The 13149-nt window shown below is 36.3% G+C and overlaps 2 protein-coding genes across 4 annotated transcripts in view; both read left to right on the top strand.

Moving 5' to 3' along the window:
* The first annotated feature begins 49 nt into the window (after positions 1-49).
* Positions 50-13149, top strand: part of LOC137071492 (UDP-glucuronosyltransferase 2A1-like) — a 51412-nt gene continuing 38312 nt past the window's right edge. The window contains exons 1-4 of one of the 3 annotated variants that reach the window (XM_067439548.1): positions 50-1405; positions 2087-2210; positions 12310-12624; positions 12707-12855. In XM_067439548.1, the coding sequence (XP_067295649.1) occupies positions 12315-12624; positions 12707-12855 (459 nt within the window). In that variant the 5' untranslated portion in view covers positions 50-1405; positions 2087-2210; positions 12310-12314. Of the gene's footprint in view, positions 1406-2086; positions 2211-11508; positions 12625-12706; positions 12856-13149 lie in introns of those variants that run through there. The other 2 variants (XM_067439545.1, XM_067439549.1) reach the window with 2 other exon arrangements.
* On the top strand, positions 3524-5103 carry tal2 (T-cell acute lymphocytic leukemia 2). Its single transcript, XM_067439556.1, has 2 exons — positions 3524-4021; positions 4193-5103. The coding sequence occupies exon 2, from the start codon at positions 4208-4210 to the stop codon at positions 4535-4537; it is 330 nt and encodes a 109-aa protein (XP_067295657.1). The 5' UTR covers positions 3524-4021; positions 4193-4207; the 3' UTR covers positions 4538-5103.

Genomic DNA, 13149 nt, shown 5'->3' with positions numbered 1-13149 from the left:
ATTATAAATAACTACTACAAATAATGCACTAATTACTTGTTACAGTTATTCTCTAAAATTTAAATAAACATTAAAAAAAATCACAAACAGCTAGTAAAGTCAAGGAAATTTACATAATCTAAATGTGTGAAGTTTTGTGGGTTTTTTATTTTATTTGTTATTTTTTTTAGAACAGGTTTTTATTCGATTTAACTAGATTTTTCTTTTTAAACGTACATAGGACACAGCAGAGGGTTTGAGTTTTGATTGTTCAAAAGTATTTAGTGCCGTGTTGTTTTTTTCCTCTAATTACTAGGCCGCAGTATTACGTGGCTCCTTTATCTACTGACCTTTGACCTACAGTGGAGAGTGAACGTGTGCACACATGCATCTGTTAGCTTTATAGTATGTACACAGAAGCAGGTGTGAAGAATGCATCTGCATTCAGATGCAAGAGCTCTATTCAAATGTGCCACTGTATTGACAAACATGCGACTGCGTGCATTTCTTGCTACACGTTACTCCTGCAACATCGCTTATTTAGAGGAGGTCACGCTGTGGCTACGCATTTGTGTACTGGTCTGGAACTGAATAAATCATTCGGGATGTGAAGCTGAATTGATTGGCATTAAAAAAACATTTTCTAAATTACCGGTCTGGATGTCATTTGGTGAATATGGTGACAGTGGCCATTAATTTATCTCCCACACCACACACGTTTCCAGCCCTTCGCTATTTTCTTAAATGAGTGTGATAGAAAGATAGTCATTCAATTACAGGACAATCTTCTTATCGCTGACAGTCAGAGCAGCGAGAAAGCAGCGCACGTTGAGAGGAGGAGGAAGAGAGGGAGAGTGATGGGGGTCGGAGGGGCTTATCTCAGCGCGCCAGCAGTCTGACGGCAGCCCCTCGCAGGAATGAGCTCGAGAAAAGACACTCCCATAGGGCATTTTCCTCTCTCCATCACGCTCCCTTTCATTCTCTCTGCACCCCCCGTTAGTCTCAGCCTCTGTAAAACGCTAAACAAGCTCCATAAATAACTCGAACACCATCTGAACTGCCACGTTTGCCTACACAAACAAAAGCAAATAAAACCACAGTTTTCGGACACAAGGGCGTGAGGGGGAAGACGTGTGTCCAGTCTGAGGCAGTAAAACACAGCGCTTTAAATAAACGCGTCAGTAATGTGACCGTAATCACCGCGCTCTTTCAGATGGAAAAAAGCTGTGAGAACAGAGCATGCTGTTCAAATCTGACCCTTTTTAACTGCTCTCTTCATTGCAAGCATTGGGTCAAATCAATTGTCACTCTTACTGCATTGTCAACAGTGTACTAAATGCTCAAATGGGTTTGGAAACAGTTGGGAAAGGTTCCTACCATTAATAGGTCCTCGCTGAGGCAGTCTGAACAAACCACTAACCATACAGTAAGTTACTTGCTTTATTTTGCTAATTGGCTATTTTTTTCCTTTTCCACCCATTTTATTTATGTATACACATACACACACACACACAGTACAAATAATATCAAATAATATAATATACTGTATATATAATACAAATAATACAAATAATATAATATACTGTATATACTTCAAATATAATATATATTTTTATTTTTAAATCTAAATAATAGATACTAAAAAGTGTGTGTGTGTGTATACTTTACAGTTTTACTTTATATTATTTTTATTTTAAATAATATATTGTAGCTATTTGCCTGATGAAATATGAATTATACAATTTATATTTCAATATAATTTATATTTGTTAACATTTATTAAAATGTTGATATTTAAAATAGATGTATGTGTGATGTTTAAATATATAATATAAATTTTAGATGTATTTAAATGATGTAATGTATAAATATATATTATTATTTTTAAAGCAAAATTGTATTTCTTTCATATTTCCTTAAAATTTAGTTCTCAGTTGCTTTTAATTCATGTAAACATCAGCTTTGTCTTGGAATTTCATGAAGCTTAATGAAAACAGACGTATTTGATAGTTTGTTTGGATTGCACAGCGCTGATCATTGGTATCGTTATAAGAATTTAATGAGAAATATTTGAATTAATATTGACTATTATAACTTTTGATTGCAGATTTTGGACCGAATCTGAGAGATTACTGGAGTATTTTCACAGGAGAAACATCTGGGCAGCTGAAGCCTTCATTTTGCATTGCTGGAGAAACAATTGCGATATGCCGCGAGAAACCGGAGCTCAGGTAGGCCGAAAGTTTGAGAGTTTCGTTTCGGGCAGGTTTGCGTGTTGTTGAAGTTTTTGGCCGATCTGAAAGGCAGCTCTGCAGGTGCAAGGAGTGTCGAGCGGTCGAGTCTGTATGAATGGAGTTGTGAATTCAACTCCGTTCTAACTGTGTCTGTCCTCTGCCTGACTCCTAATCCCTCCATAATCCCATTATGCAAATCCCCCACAATTCTCAGAGAGACTTTTAACGCAACAATTGCTGCAGCGAGACACCAGCTTTTGATCTGAAGGGAGGTTGAGAGTGCGGGAGAGGGCGAGAGGGGGCTTCGGAGACCTTGGCCCCAAAGAATGTGCTGATCCACAAGCTTGCCTCTGTCATAACCTAGTGTAATTTATGTGGAGCCCCAGGACATGCTAAACAAGATTACCATCATCCAGACAAAACCCATATTATTACTCCGTCAGAGTGAATATGCCGTGCGGTTTTTGGCACCGTGTTGTCCAATCAGAGGAAGGTTTTCATTATGATGTCACTTCACTATGGGTCAGAGTGGCTGTAATAGATCTGTTAGCAGGTGGACGTCCAGCATCCCGACAATAGAGAGAAACACATTTTATACAACGGCCACGTATTTGTTAGAGCTCATAGGCAATAAGTCTGCTTTGAATAGTCCGTCGTTTCTGTTGTTGCCCGATGGGGTGAATGTGAAAGTGTGTAAGAAAATAATAATGAATAAACTTAAACTCACATCAATAAAAATGGTATACGCTGGTTCCTTCACGTCATTAAGTGCCATTAGAGAAGATCTGCATTGTGAAGATTTATAAGCTGACATTTAAAGAGAGGAAAGCATTATTATATTGGATATTATTCAGTGGATTAAACATCAAAACACTAAAATAACTTTCAAAACAATTTAGAAGCATAGTGAACTTTTTGGTTAAACACAATGTTAGAATGAAAATCATATGATTATACCTTCCTTTTAATTAGTTTGGCCTGTTTATATGACCGCCTGGCAGTGTGAAGTATTTATGAATGCAGTATTTCTTTTAAACCTTGAAAGTTGTAATTAAAAAAGTTAAATGTCATGAAAATAATGTATATATTTAAAATTAAAATGAATATTTAGTATTTAATATATAGTTTTGTAACTGCTGTAAAGTCAAGATTAAATATAAATTATAAATTACTATAATTATAATTAATATAAATTATTATATTAATATAATTTAAACATTTAATAATGTAAAAAATAAAAGAATAGAGCAAAAATAGAATAGATTTTCTGACGCTGCTGTGAAGTCAAGATTAAGTCTGGGATACGCTGCATGAGACAAAAGCTTTATATTAATGTGCCGTGCTTGGTTTAAACACTAGACTGCATTTTGTTCTACATGTTCAGTCGGTCAAAAGCTGGATTTCCTCGTATTTAGCCCCTGAATGCTATAGCTGTGAATGAGAACATGATGAATTATGTTAATCGATTTAAACGCATTAATGGCAGATGTAAAATATTTTCCTCCACTCACACCCTGCGACGTCACAGCAGCATGACTATAAAAATGAGAGGCGCAAGCCAAACCCCACCCCTCTCTCACATCCTCTCTCTCCCTCACCCTGTTTTCTGTCTGAGGAGTTTTTTCAAGGGTTCAGTGAGAGTGAGAGGACGGATGCGGGCGAGTATAACCTGACAGCATTTTATCTTTCCTAAACCCTCTGCTCGCTGCTCCTTTCACCTGCCGTCGGGACTATTTTTGGATTTTTCATGCAAGAAAATTTGTTCCTGATGCACCAGCGTTCATAGAGCTTCAAGACAACGGAAAGTGGTAAGATATTGTTTGTTTGTAACAGAATTAGTTCTATCGAATTAAAAAAAAAAAGTATATATTGTATGTATATATAAAAAAAAAAATATATATATATATATATATATATTCCCCCCAATAGGTAATATGCAATGGCATGACCGTCTGTTTTTTTGTGTGTGTTTTTTTCAGAAGTACCGCAGTATCATGACCAGGAAGGTTTTCACCAACACACGAGAGCGCTGGCGCCAACACAATGTTAACACAGCCTTCGCGGAGCTGCGGAAACTCATTCCCACGCACCCGCCTGAGAAAAAGCTCAGCAAGAACGAGATCCTGCGGCTGGCCATGCGCTACATCAACTTCCTGGTGACTCTGCTGGAGAGCCAGGGCGGAGAGCCGTCGACTCACTCGCAAGCCGCGCTCCTCACGCTCCTCACTGGGAACATGCAGAACCTGCGCACCGACCGCACCTGGACCAGCGACACCGACCCACCCTCGCCCGGATCCAGCTGCGACAGTTCAGAAGCGTGGTAGAACTGAACCAACATGCGCTTCTGAACTGAGGCGTGAGCATTCTGTGAGAGGATTCTGTGATTGTGACATTTTTTTGAAAGTTCCATCGCCATGGAGAGAGACGAAGCTGGAGTGGATTTCCGGAACTCGGAATGTTCATGTATTCACTATGACATCACAATCACTCGTGCTGTTTTGGAAATGAATGATCTGTGGGAACCCAGAGACACTTTATTCACCAGTACTTTAAAATTTGCTGTCATGCGTAATCGAGTGGAAACCCTGAACAACATAAGCATTGTCAAGAATGCACTTTGGAAGCATCTCCTCAATACTTTTTTTAGTATTAATATAATTTAATCTCCTAAAAACTCAAGAATGTTTTGTTTGAGATTGAAGCCAGTGAACGGCTCAGATTTCAAATGTTAATTTATTTGATTGTATTTAATGTTTTTATTTAATATTTATGCTAACAATGGATTCAGCACATGCAACTAGTTGTACATTAAATTGTAATTTATTAAATGGAAAATGTTATTGTTTAAACTTCTCTGCATTTGCAAATACAAAATATGTTTTGCCAAAGATTATTTTTGTGCATTCATTATTATAAAATATTGTAGAATGTTTTTTCTCATGAATCGTATAAATGTTACTTGAAAATTATTATGTATTTTGTTCATTTATTAGTCGGTTTTATATTCAAATAAGTAAAAAGGCTTATTCAAACATTCTTCGAATTAACTAAAATATCTTAATCGAACGTCATCAGGCTGGTGAAAGTGTGTGTGACCGTATTGGTCTGCTCTGAAGATGCTGGCTTTTATGTTGTGGTCAGATAATTGGTCACTGCAGCGGCAGTTTAAGAGCTGTGTGACCATAGCGATGACCTCTGGAAGTGTCCAAGCCACATGAGAGAGGGGATTGTATACACAGCTTAACTTTTGGTCTAATGCCAGAGGTCATCTTGGAGTCAAAATCCACACTCGCCAGTGACCAATCAGGTGCAGAAAGATTTACAATCGAACATCAGTTCAGAAAATGTATCGTAATTTAATTAGACATTTAAAAAGGATTTTACACAAAACTAAAAACACAAACTGTGTGTCTGAGGTCTCTACTTTTGTAAAAAAAAAAAAAATGTTTTAAAAAAATGTTTAACCTCTTAAACTGCACCCCTATAAAGAAGTGACTAGACTAAACAAATGATTCATATACACTGACTATTTCAAATGTTTAGTAGCTGGCCGAATCCCATGGAACATGCAAAGAATATGTCCTTTATGCATGTTAAGAACAAGTCATATTTTACTGCAATTAATATTTTTTGAGGGGTAAATGTGTTAAAGTCAGGAGGTCAAACTGAAAATGTATTTATTTTATTTAGATTTTTGGGGCGAAATAAGACCTAACAATTACTTTGTGACATTCAGCCTATTATAAGATGATTTTGGATAAATGTATGTAACACTGGGAATGAGCATACATCTATTGTTTATGTTCCGATCACACTGGTCTATAGACCACTTTTGACCTTAAGTGTAAAAGAAAACGTGTTCGAGTCATCATCACAGAGGAAGAGTGAGTTTATGGGCAGCTGTTCCGTTTGAAATCAGCAGCTGACCGCCCTCTGTACTAATCGCCATTTAACACAACACACAATCACAACTGCAAACACAAAAAAGGAAACTTTGTGATCCTAAAACCAAACACGGACAAGCGAAGCTGGCGACTGTGAAAGGCTACTAATGCTTATTTAAACTAACCCTTCTGTTTTAGATCTAATGTTCAAAAGATCACGCATCATAACTTTAAATATCTGACAAAACTAACAATGTTTAGAATAAACCAAAAATATACCATAAACAATTAATTTATCGCACAGTTCAATATATAAAGTGGGATTTAGGGTATACATACAGTATACTCACAATTAATAGCAAACAATCATGCAATTAAGATTTTATATAAATGATTTTTCATATATATGATTTTATCTTAATTTTAATCCTAATTTTATTTTAATTTTAATCCTAACCCTTCTGTTTTAGATCTAATGTTCAAACAACACACGTCATAACTTTAAATATCTGAAAAAACGAACAATGTTTAGAATAAACTAAACATATACCATAAACAATTAATTTATTGCACAGCTCAATATATAAAGTGGGATATAGGCTATACATACAGTATACTCACATATATTATATCATAGTAAAAAATCAAGCAATTGAGATTTTATGTATAATTTTTTTTCTGACACAAAATGTAACTAGATTATCACTCAGATCTTTATATAAAGTTTATATATATTTATTATATATATTTAAATATATATATATATACACTCTAAAAAATTCTGAGTAAAAAACATCCTAATGTTGGGTCAAATATGGACTACCCCAGCAGTTGGGTTGCTTTAACCCAGAGATTGGATTGTTTTAAGCAAATATTTAACCCAACCGTGGGATTAAAACAACCCATTCGCTGGGTTAGTCCATATTTGACCCAACATTGGGTTAAAACAACCCAGCATTTTTTAGAGTGTGTATATATATATATATATATATATATATATATATATATATATATATATATATATATATATATATATATATATATATATATATATATATATATACACGGTGTAAGTATATCTAACTTTATCCACATAGCAAAACTAAATTGCTTAATTTTTTTTAATTCGGCACAAAATGTTACTTTATCATCGCCCCCGCTCTTTATACAAAGCTTTATATATAAGTATGACCAATTTAATCTGCGTACATACAGTATACTCCCATTTAGATATGAACTAAATAGCAAATCTCAACTGCTTGATTTTTTTTTTTGTCACAAAACTATATTATCATCCAGCTCTAATCTGCTTAATGCAAATTTAAGGCATGATGATATTAAGATATTATAAACACTATCATCATGATTTCCTTTAAAGCTGCTTTGAAACAATGTGCATTGTGAAAAGCACTTTATATTTTTTTTGGACTATGCATATCTAAGACTTCTTTCATCAATATATTGTGCTGTGATACGTTTTAAATGGATAAATCTGCTAAGATTAGACTTAAGCTCTATAACACAAGCAACTGATATTTAAAGCAAATTTTAACATGATGAAAAGAGCGTAATTATTAATAATAAATAATAAACCGAATCTGTTTCAGCATGACTAACACATCCCACGTCTCCTCTTCTTTCCAAGTGTCCTCCTCTCCTTCACTGTTCTACTCCAAGTATGCGGCTAATCTTCTATTGAGTGTGCTTTTCCTTATCGGAACCCCACACTCTGCCTAAATCTGTTATCACAATGGAGCAGATCATGGGCTTCTCCCTCCCTCCCTCTCTCACATGCATTCACTCCCGCGCTCCGTTGCCCTCCCCGAAAGGAGGCTGAATGCAGAAGTGTCTCTGGTGCCAACCGATTAGCCCTGATCTCTTTATACGTCTAAACCAATTCACATGCTGCATGCAAAATTTTTCCCACTCTGTCTGAGCCCCCGTCTCCAAAAAAAAAGGACTGGAGGGGTCATAAATCCTTATATTTGCACCCCCCACACACATAAAAAATGGAAGAGAGGGTAGAAAGTGTTATCTGTGCAAGACAGGAGAGCTGGTTAGAGTGCGGCAGGTGCATTGCTGGCTGGAGGGACGGCCATTGTTGGCTGGACAGCGGCTCTCTCTAGAGCACTTTTTTATGGCACACTGACAATCCAATGATCTGTAATCAGATTAAGCAAATATATACTTCAAAAAGCAACATGCTGTAACTCACAGTGAAAAAAACATTTTGGATTAAGGGAAAAGTAAAACCTCTGAAACAGAAACAGAAATACTATGGAGAAGGCTATAAATGTTTGCTATTGTGATTTATGTTTTTAGTTGTTATTGAGAAATATGTTCTCCCATCCTAGTGGCACAGTACACAGTCTGGAAGAGTTGAAGTTTCACTGGCAATTTTTTTAGGTAACCCTTTGTTTTACAGTGTCATTGTTACACGTTACATGTAGGTACCATGGTAATACATAAAAATGATGCATAGTTACGTGCAATTAACCCTCAACCGAACCCTAATCTTAACCCTAACCCTATAGTTAGAACATGTAGTTAACACTTAAATGTATAATTGCACTGTAATACTGACACCTTAAAATTAAGTGTAAACAATGTTTTTAAAAACAATAAAAAAATAAAACCAAGATTAGAAGTGTTAAAGCTACACTGTGTAACTTTTTTAGTTTATTCTTAGCTAAAAACACTTAGTTTTTTCAAAAATATATGTGCTCATTAATGTATATTTACTTCTTTCAAGTAATAAAGTATTTTCATAAGTTTATAATATGCCATTGAAAATACATACGGGTGAGGGGTTCGAATGCCGGTCGCCATGTTGCCCCTCCAATTTGAAAGTACATTAGCCACAGAGGGACATACCCATAAATTCAGGCTTCGCCTTTCGCGTTTTAACACTCAATGGCACCATGTTGAATGTGAAGAGGGGGATGGCCATCTTAATCTTGGACTAAATAGGCCACCGTAGGAGTTAAAACGAAATCGGAATTGAGAGGAACAGAAACTATTATTCACTGGATGGTCATATACCTTTACACCGCTAGATGGGGGTGAAATATCCCCAAAAATATCACACAGTGTAGCTTTAAAATAAAATACTGTTTGACTTTCTACTTCAGAATTTCATGTTTAATTCAATTGCAGTTTCATTACAACTATTTGTAAAATTTACTAGCAATTTTTGAGTCAAAATAGATTCAAAGTAAATCCTACAAAACATTTTTTTCCAGTGTAGTTGCTGAATGTCAGGGAACAAATGACCGGGAATCGGGAACCAATTTTGGGCACTTAGGGTTGACAGATTTTGCAGAAAATAATGCAGGGATGGGCACATACTGCAATTTTTAGCTTTAAACTAAATCCAGCCATTCAGAAGATACCAAACATGTCTAGAACACATTGTTTTCATTTGCTATGTGTCTCCTAGCAACGTGGTGCATATTGCTCTGTGAGTTTGTTTCGCCTGCCTTTACATGCACATGAACCTTAATGACAACCCATTAGGCTTTTTTTCATAAGGTTTAGGAGTGTGTTTATGGGCATTTCTGACCATTCTTTAAGAAGTTAATTTGTGAGGTCAGGCACTGATGTTGGACGAGAAGCTCGCATCTCTGCTCAAATTCATCCCAAAGGTGTTCTATCGGGTTGAGGTCAGGACTCTTTGTAGGCCAGTCAAGTCCCTCCACACCAAACTCCCTCATCCATGTCTTTATGGGCCTTGCTTTGTGCACTGGTGCACAGTCCTGTTGGATTTGCATTGCACTTGGTGATCTAATCTGAAGGCCACACAAAGTTTGGAGGTGTGTAACTACTGACAGAAAGTTGGCGACTTCTGTGTGCCTCAGCATGCACTGACCCCGCTCTTGTGATTTTATGTGGCCTACCACTTTTGTGGCTGAGTTGCTGTTGTTCCCAATTGCTTCCACTAACATTAAAATACCACTAACAGTTGATCATGGAATATTTAGTAGTGAGGAAATGTCATGAGTGGACTTATTGCACAAGTGGCACGTGGCAACCTATCACGGTACCACGCTTGAATTCACTGAGCTCCTGAGAGCGACCCATTCTTTCACAAATGTTTGTAGAAGCATCTGAATGCCTAGGTACTTGATTTTTTTATATACACCGGGACTTTTGCTGATTGCTGGAAGCCACTGAGAGGACTTTATTCACCATTCAGTGTTTTTCACCGCTTCTCTGCTGTTTTTCTTTAAATTGTTGTGGTTGCTTCTGGTTATAAGGACATTTGATGTTGCTCGCTGCGGCTGCTCTCTCTTCTGGGTGTCGGCTGCTCGCTGGTGGTCTCCCTCGGGCTTGAACTGCATGGTGGCTGAGGTTGCCGATGATTGGCGGCGTTTGCACCGGGCTAGCGTCATCAGCGTCCAGCATGATGTTGGGATGTTCCGCGTCTCGGCTGCGTCGCTGTTCCGTCTTGAATTGCGGCCGTGAAAATATCTCTTTATTGAGCAATTTTTACAAATAATTTAGTTATATGAACAAAAGAAATTCAAGTAACGCTGACTGATTTGAATTTGTTACTGTTACATAATATTTATATTTGCAATTTACTTAATAATGTTATGTTATATTTATAAAAGTTTATTATGTATGGTAAACATTTATCAATTTAATTTACCTTTAAAACTTTCAAATAACAACAATCATATTTTTAGAAATAAAATGCAAAAACGACTCATTGTACTAACTCAGATTTTATTTAGAGTAGGAATTCCATCCAATGAATCTGTGCATAAGTGCCCACAGCTTAAGGCGCCACTCTTCTGCATAATGGTAACCACAAAATTATATCCTCAATGACCAACATAAACACTATAAACTAACAACATCTTTCCCTTTACTGAAAAACACATAAAATAACACTTAAATACATAAATTTACTCTCCTAACGCAGTCCCTTGCAAAGCATGCTGGGAACTACAGATCCACTGCCCAGTTAGTTATGTCAGCACAGATATTTCATTTAGTTTTAACACAAATTAATTAAGTAAACTTCAGTTTTAATTAAATTAAGTTGAGACAAAATTAGATATGTTTAAGTAAAGTGGACAGAATTTAAATGTAACAAAATAATTTTTTGAGTGTATTTAAGTGTATTATTACACTGTAATTAATAGTTATTGCTAAAGTTACTACATGTTACAATGACACTGCAAAATAAAGTATTACCAAATAAGATGTAACCTAAATCAATTAGGTGGCATCATTGAAATATGTTCCAAAAAATAGTTTGCTTAGTTTTGAAAATTGTTTATTTTCAATTTATCTCTTAAAGTCTCTTAAAATTTCTTAAAATTAAAATATTTTAACATGTATAAAGTCATGTTTCAGATATCATATAACAATTAATATCCAAACAGAGTAGTAAGGGAATCACCACAAGAGGTGCAACTAATCAGAATTGCATAGTACGAAGAAAAAAAAAAACTAAATTTGCACAATCCACTTTTTTAGTTAAAGGTGCATTACTTTGGAAGAAACCTAAAATAAAAAATATCACACAAAAGCAGGTTTGTGAACATTGATGGTTGTGCACAGCCTCAGCTTCTATTGTTTGTTAAGCCTAACCAGAGACTGGGGCTGCAAATTAGCATTTGGCTAATTTGTTACATAAACAAATAAAATAAAAATTAATAATTTTACCACAAAATATTTTAAAGATAGATCGATACCTTTTACCTGTACAGTTTATTGACTGACCTCAACCATGACTTTGCCCTTCTAGGTTAATAATTATACAGTACCTGGTTGTGGGACACTGAGTGATCACACTCTGTCACTGGCAATCATGAGACTCGTACTATTTCTTTCTCTACTCACTGTGTTCAGCCCTACAGAATGTGGGAATATTTTAGTTTGGTTTACTGAGGGCAGTCACTGGATCAATCTGAAGATTGTGTTGGAAACATTGATTGACAGGGGACACAATGTCACGGTGTTGATACCGGATGCGTCTCTCTTCATTCATGCCAGTGAATCGGATCGCTTCTCCTACCAGCCCTTCAGCGTGTCCATGTCAGCACAGGACATGCAAGACTCCTTTGAGGATTTTTTACATTTCTCAATGTATGAGATGGATCAGTTAAACTTACTGCAGATTCATATCAGATTCTACCAGTTTGTCTCCAAAGATCAAGATTTGTGTCTTGCATACTGTGATGGTGCTCTATACTCTCCAGAGTTGATGGACAAATTGCAGAATGGGAAGTTTGACGTCATGCTGGCCGATCCGATCTTCCCATGCAGTGAGGTATTGGCTGAAAAGCTGGACATTCCCTTGGTTTACACATTACGATTCTCCATCGCTCACACTGTAGAGCGGATGTGTGCTCAGAGACCAGCTCCACCATCATTTGTCCCTGGAGCCATGAGTAAACTCACTGACAAGATGAGCTTTACTGAGCGAATCATCAATATGCTGTTCTACCTTTCTCAAGATGCTTTGGCCATTAGTCTGTGGAAAAAAATTGACAACTATTACACTGAATATTTAGGTGAGTTGAATAAACAAGGAGAAAACAATTATTGTACTTTAAATAAAAACTAATTTTTGTTGTTTACAATCTTTAATTCCAGGACGGCCCACTTCCTATTGTGAGATGATGGGTAAAGCTGATATCTGGTTAATCCGAACCTACTGGGATTTTGAATTTCCACGGCCATTCCTACCCAACTTCAAATACATTGGAGGGCTTCACTGCACTCCTGCCAAGCCATTACCCAAGGTGCATCTGTCTTTTTAATAGTCTGCTCCATTTGCTGTAAAAAAAAAAACATCACAAAATATGAAATTCATGAGACACGTGCTTTGAATCCTCAAACTAGGGGAGAAAAACAGTATGGTAAAGATACTGGTAAAGATACCTGACAGGTACCAAACGTAATCCCACAAATGACTCCAAAATATGTAATTATTTCTAGGGGTCAGTGTTTATTTTCAGTGGCTCAAGTTGAGTGCCCTCTTACCAATTTAAAACACCTACAGGTTGATTTTGATGAAATTAAGTCACTGTTTTGTT

This window comes from Pseudorasbora parva, chromosome 3 (genome assembly GCF_024679245.1).
Source record: "Pseudorasbora parva isolate DD20220531a chromosome 3, ASM2467924v1, whole genome shotgun sequence".
NCBI classification, from domain to species: domain Eukaryota; kingdom Metazoa; phylum Chordata; class Actinopteri; order Cypriniformes; family Gobionidae; genus Pseudorasbora; species Pseudorasbora parva.
Note: the sequence above shows the minus strand (reverse complement) of the source record. Positions and strands in the feature narration are given on the sequence as shown.

Coding starts and splice junctions, on each gene's coding strand:
- tal2 (XM_067439556.1), top strand. CDS start 4,208: ATGACCAGGAAGGTTTTCACCAACACACGAGAGCGCTGGCGCCAACAC.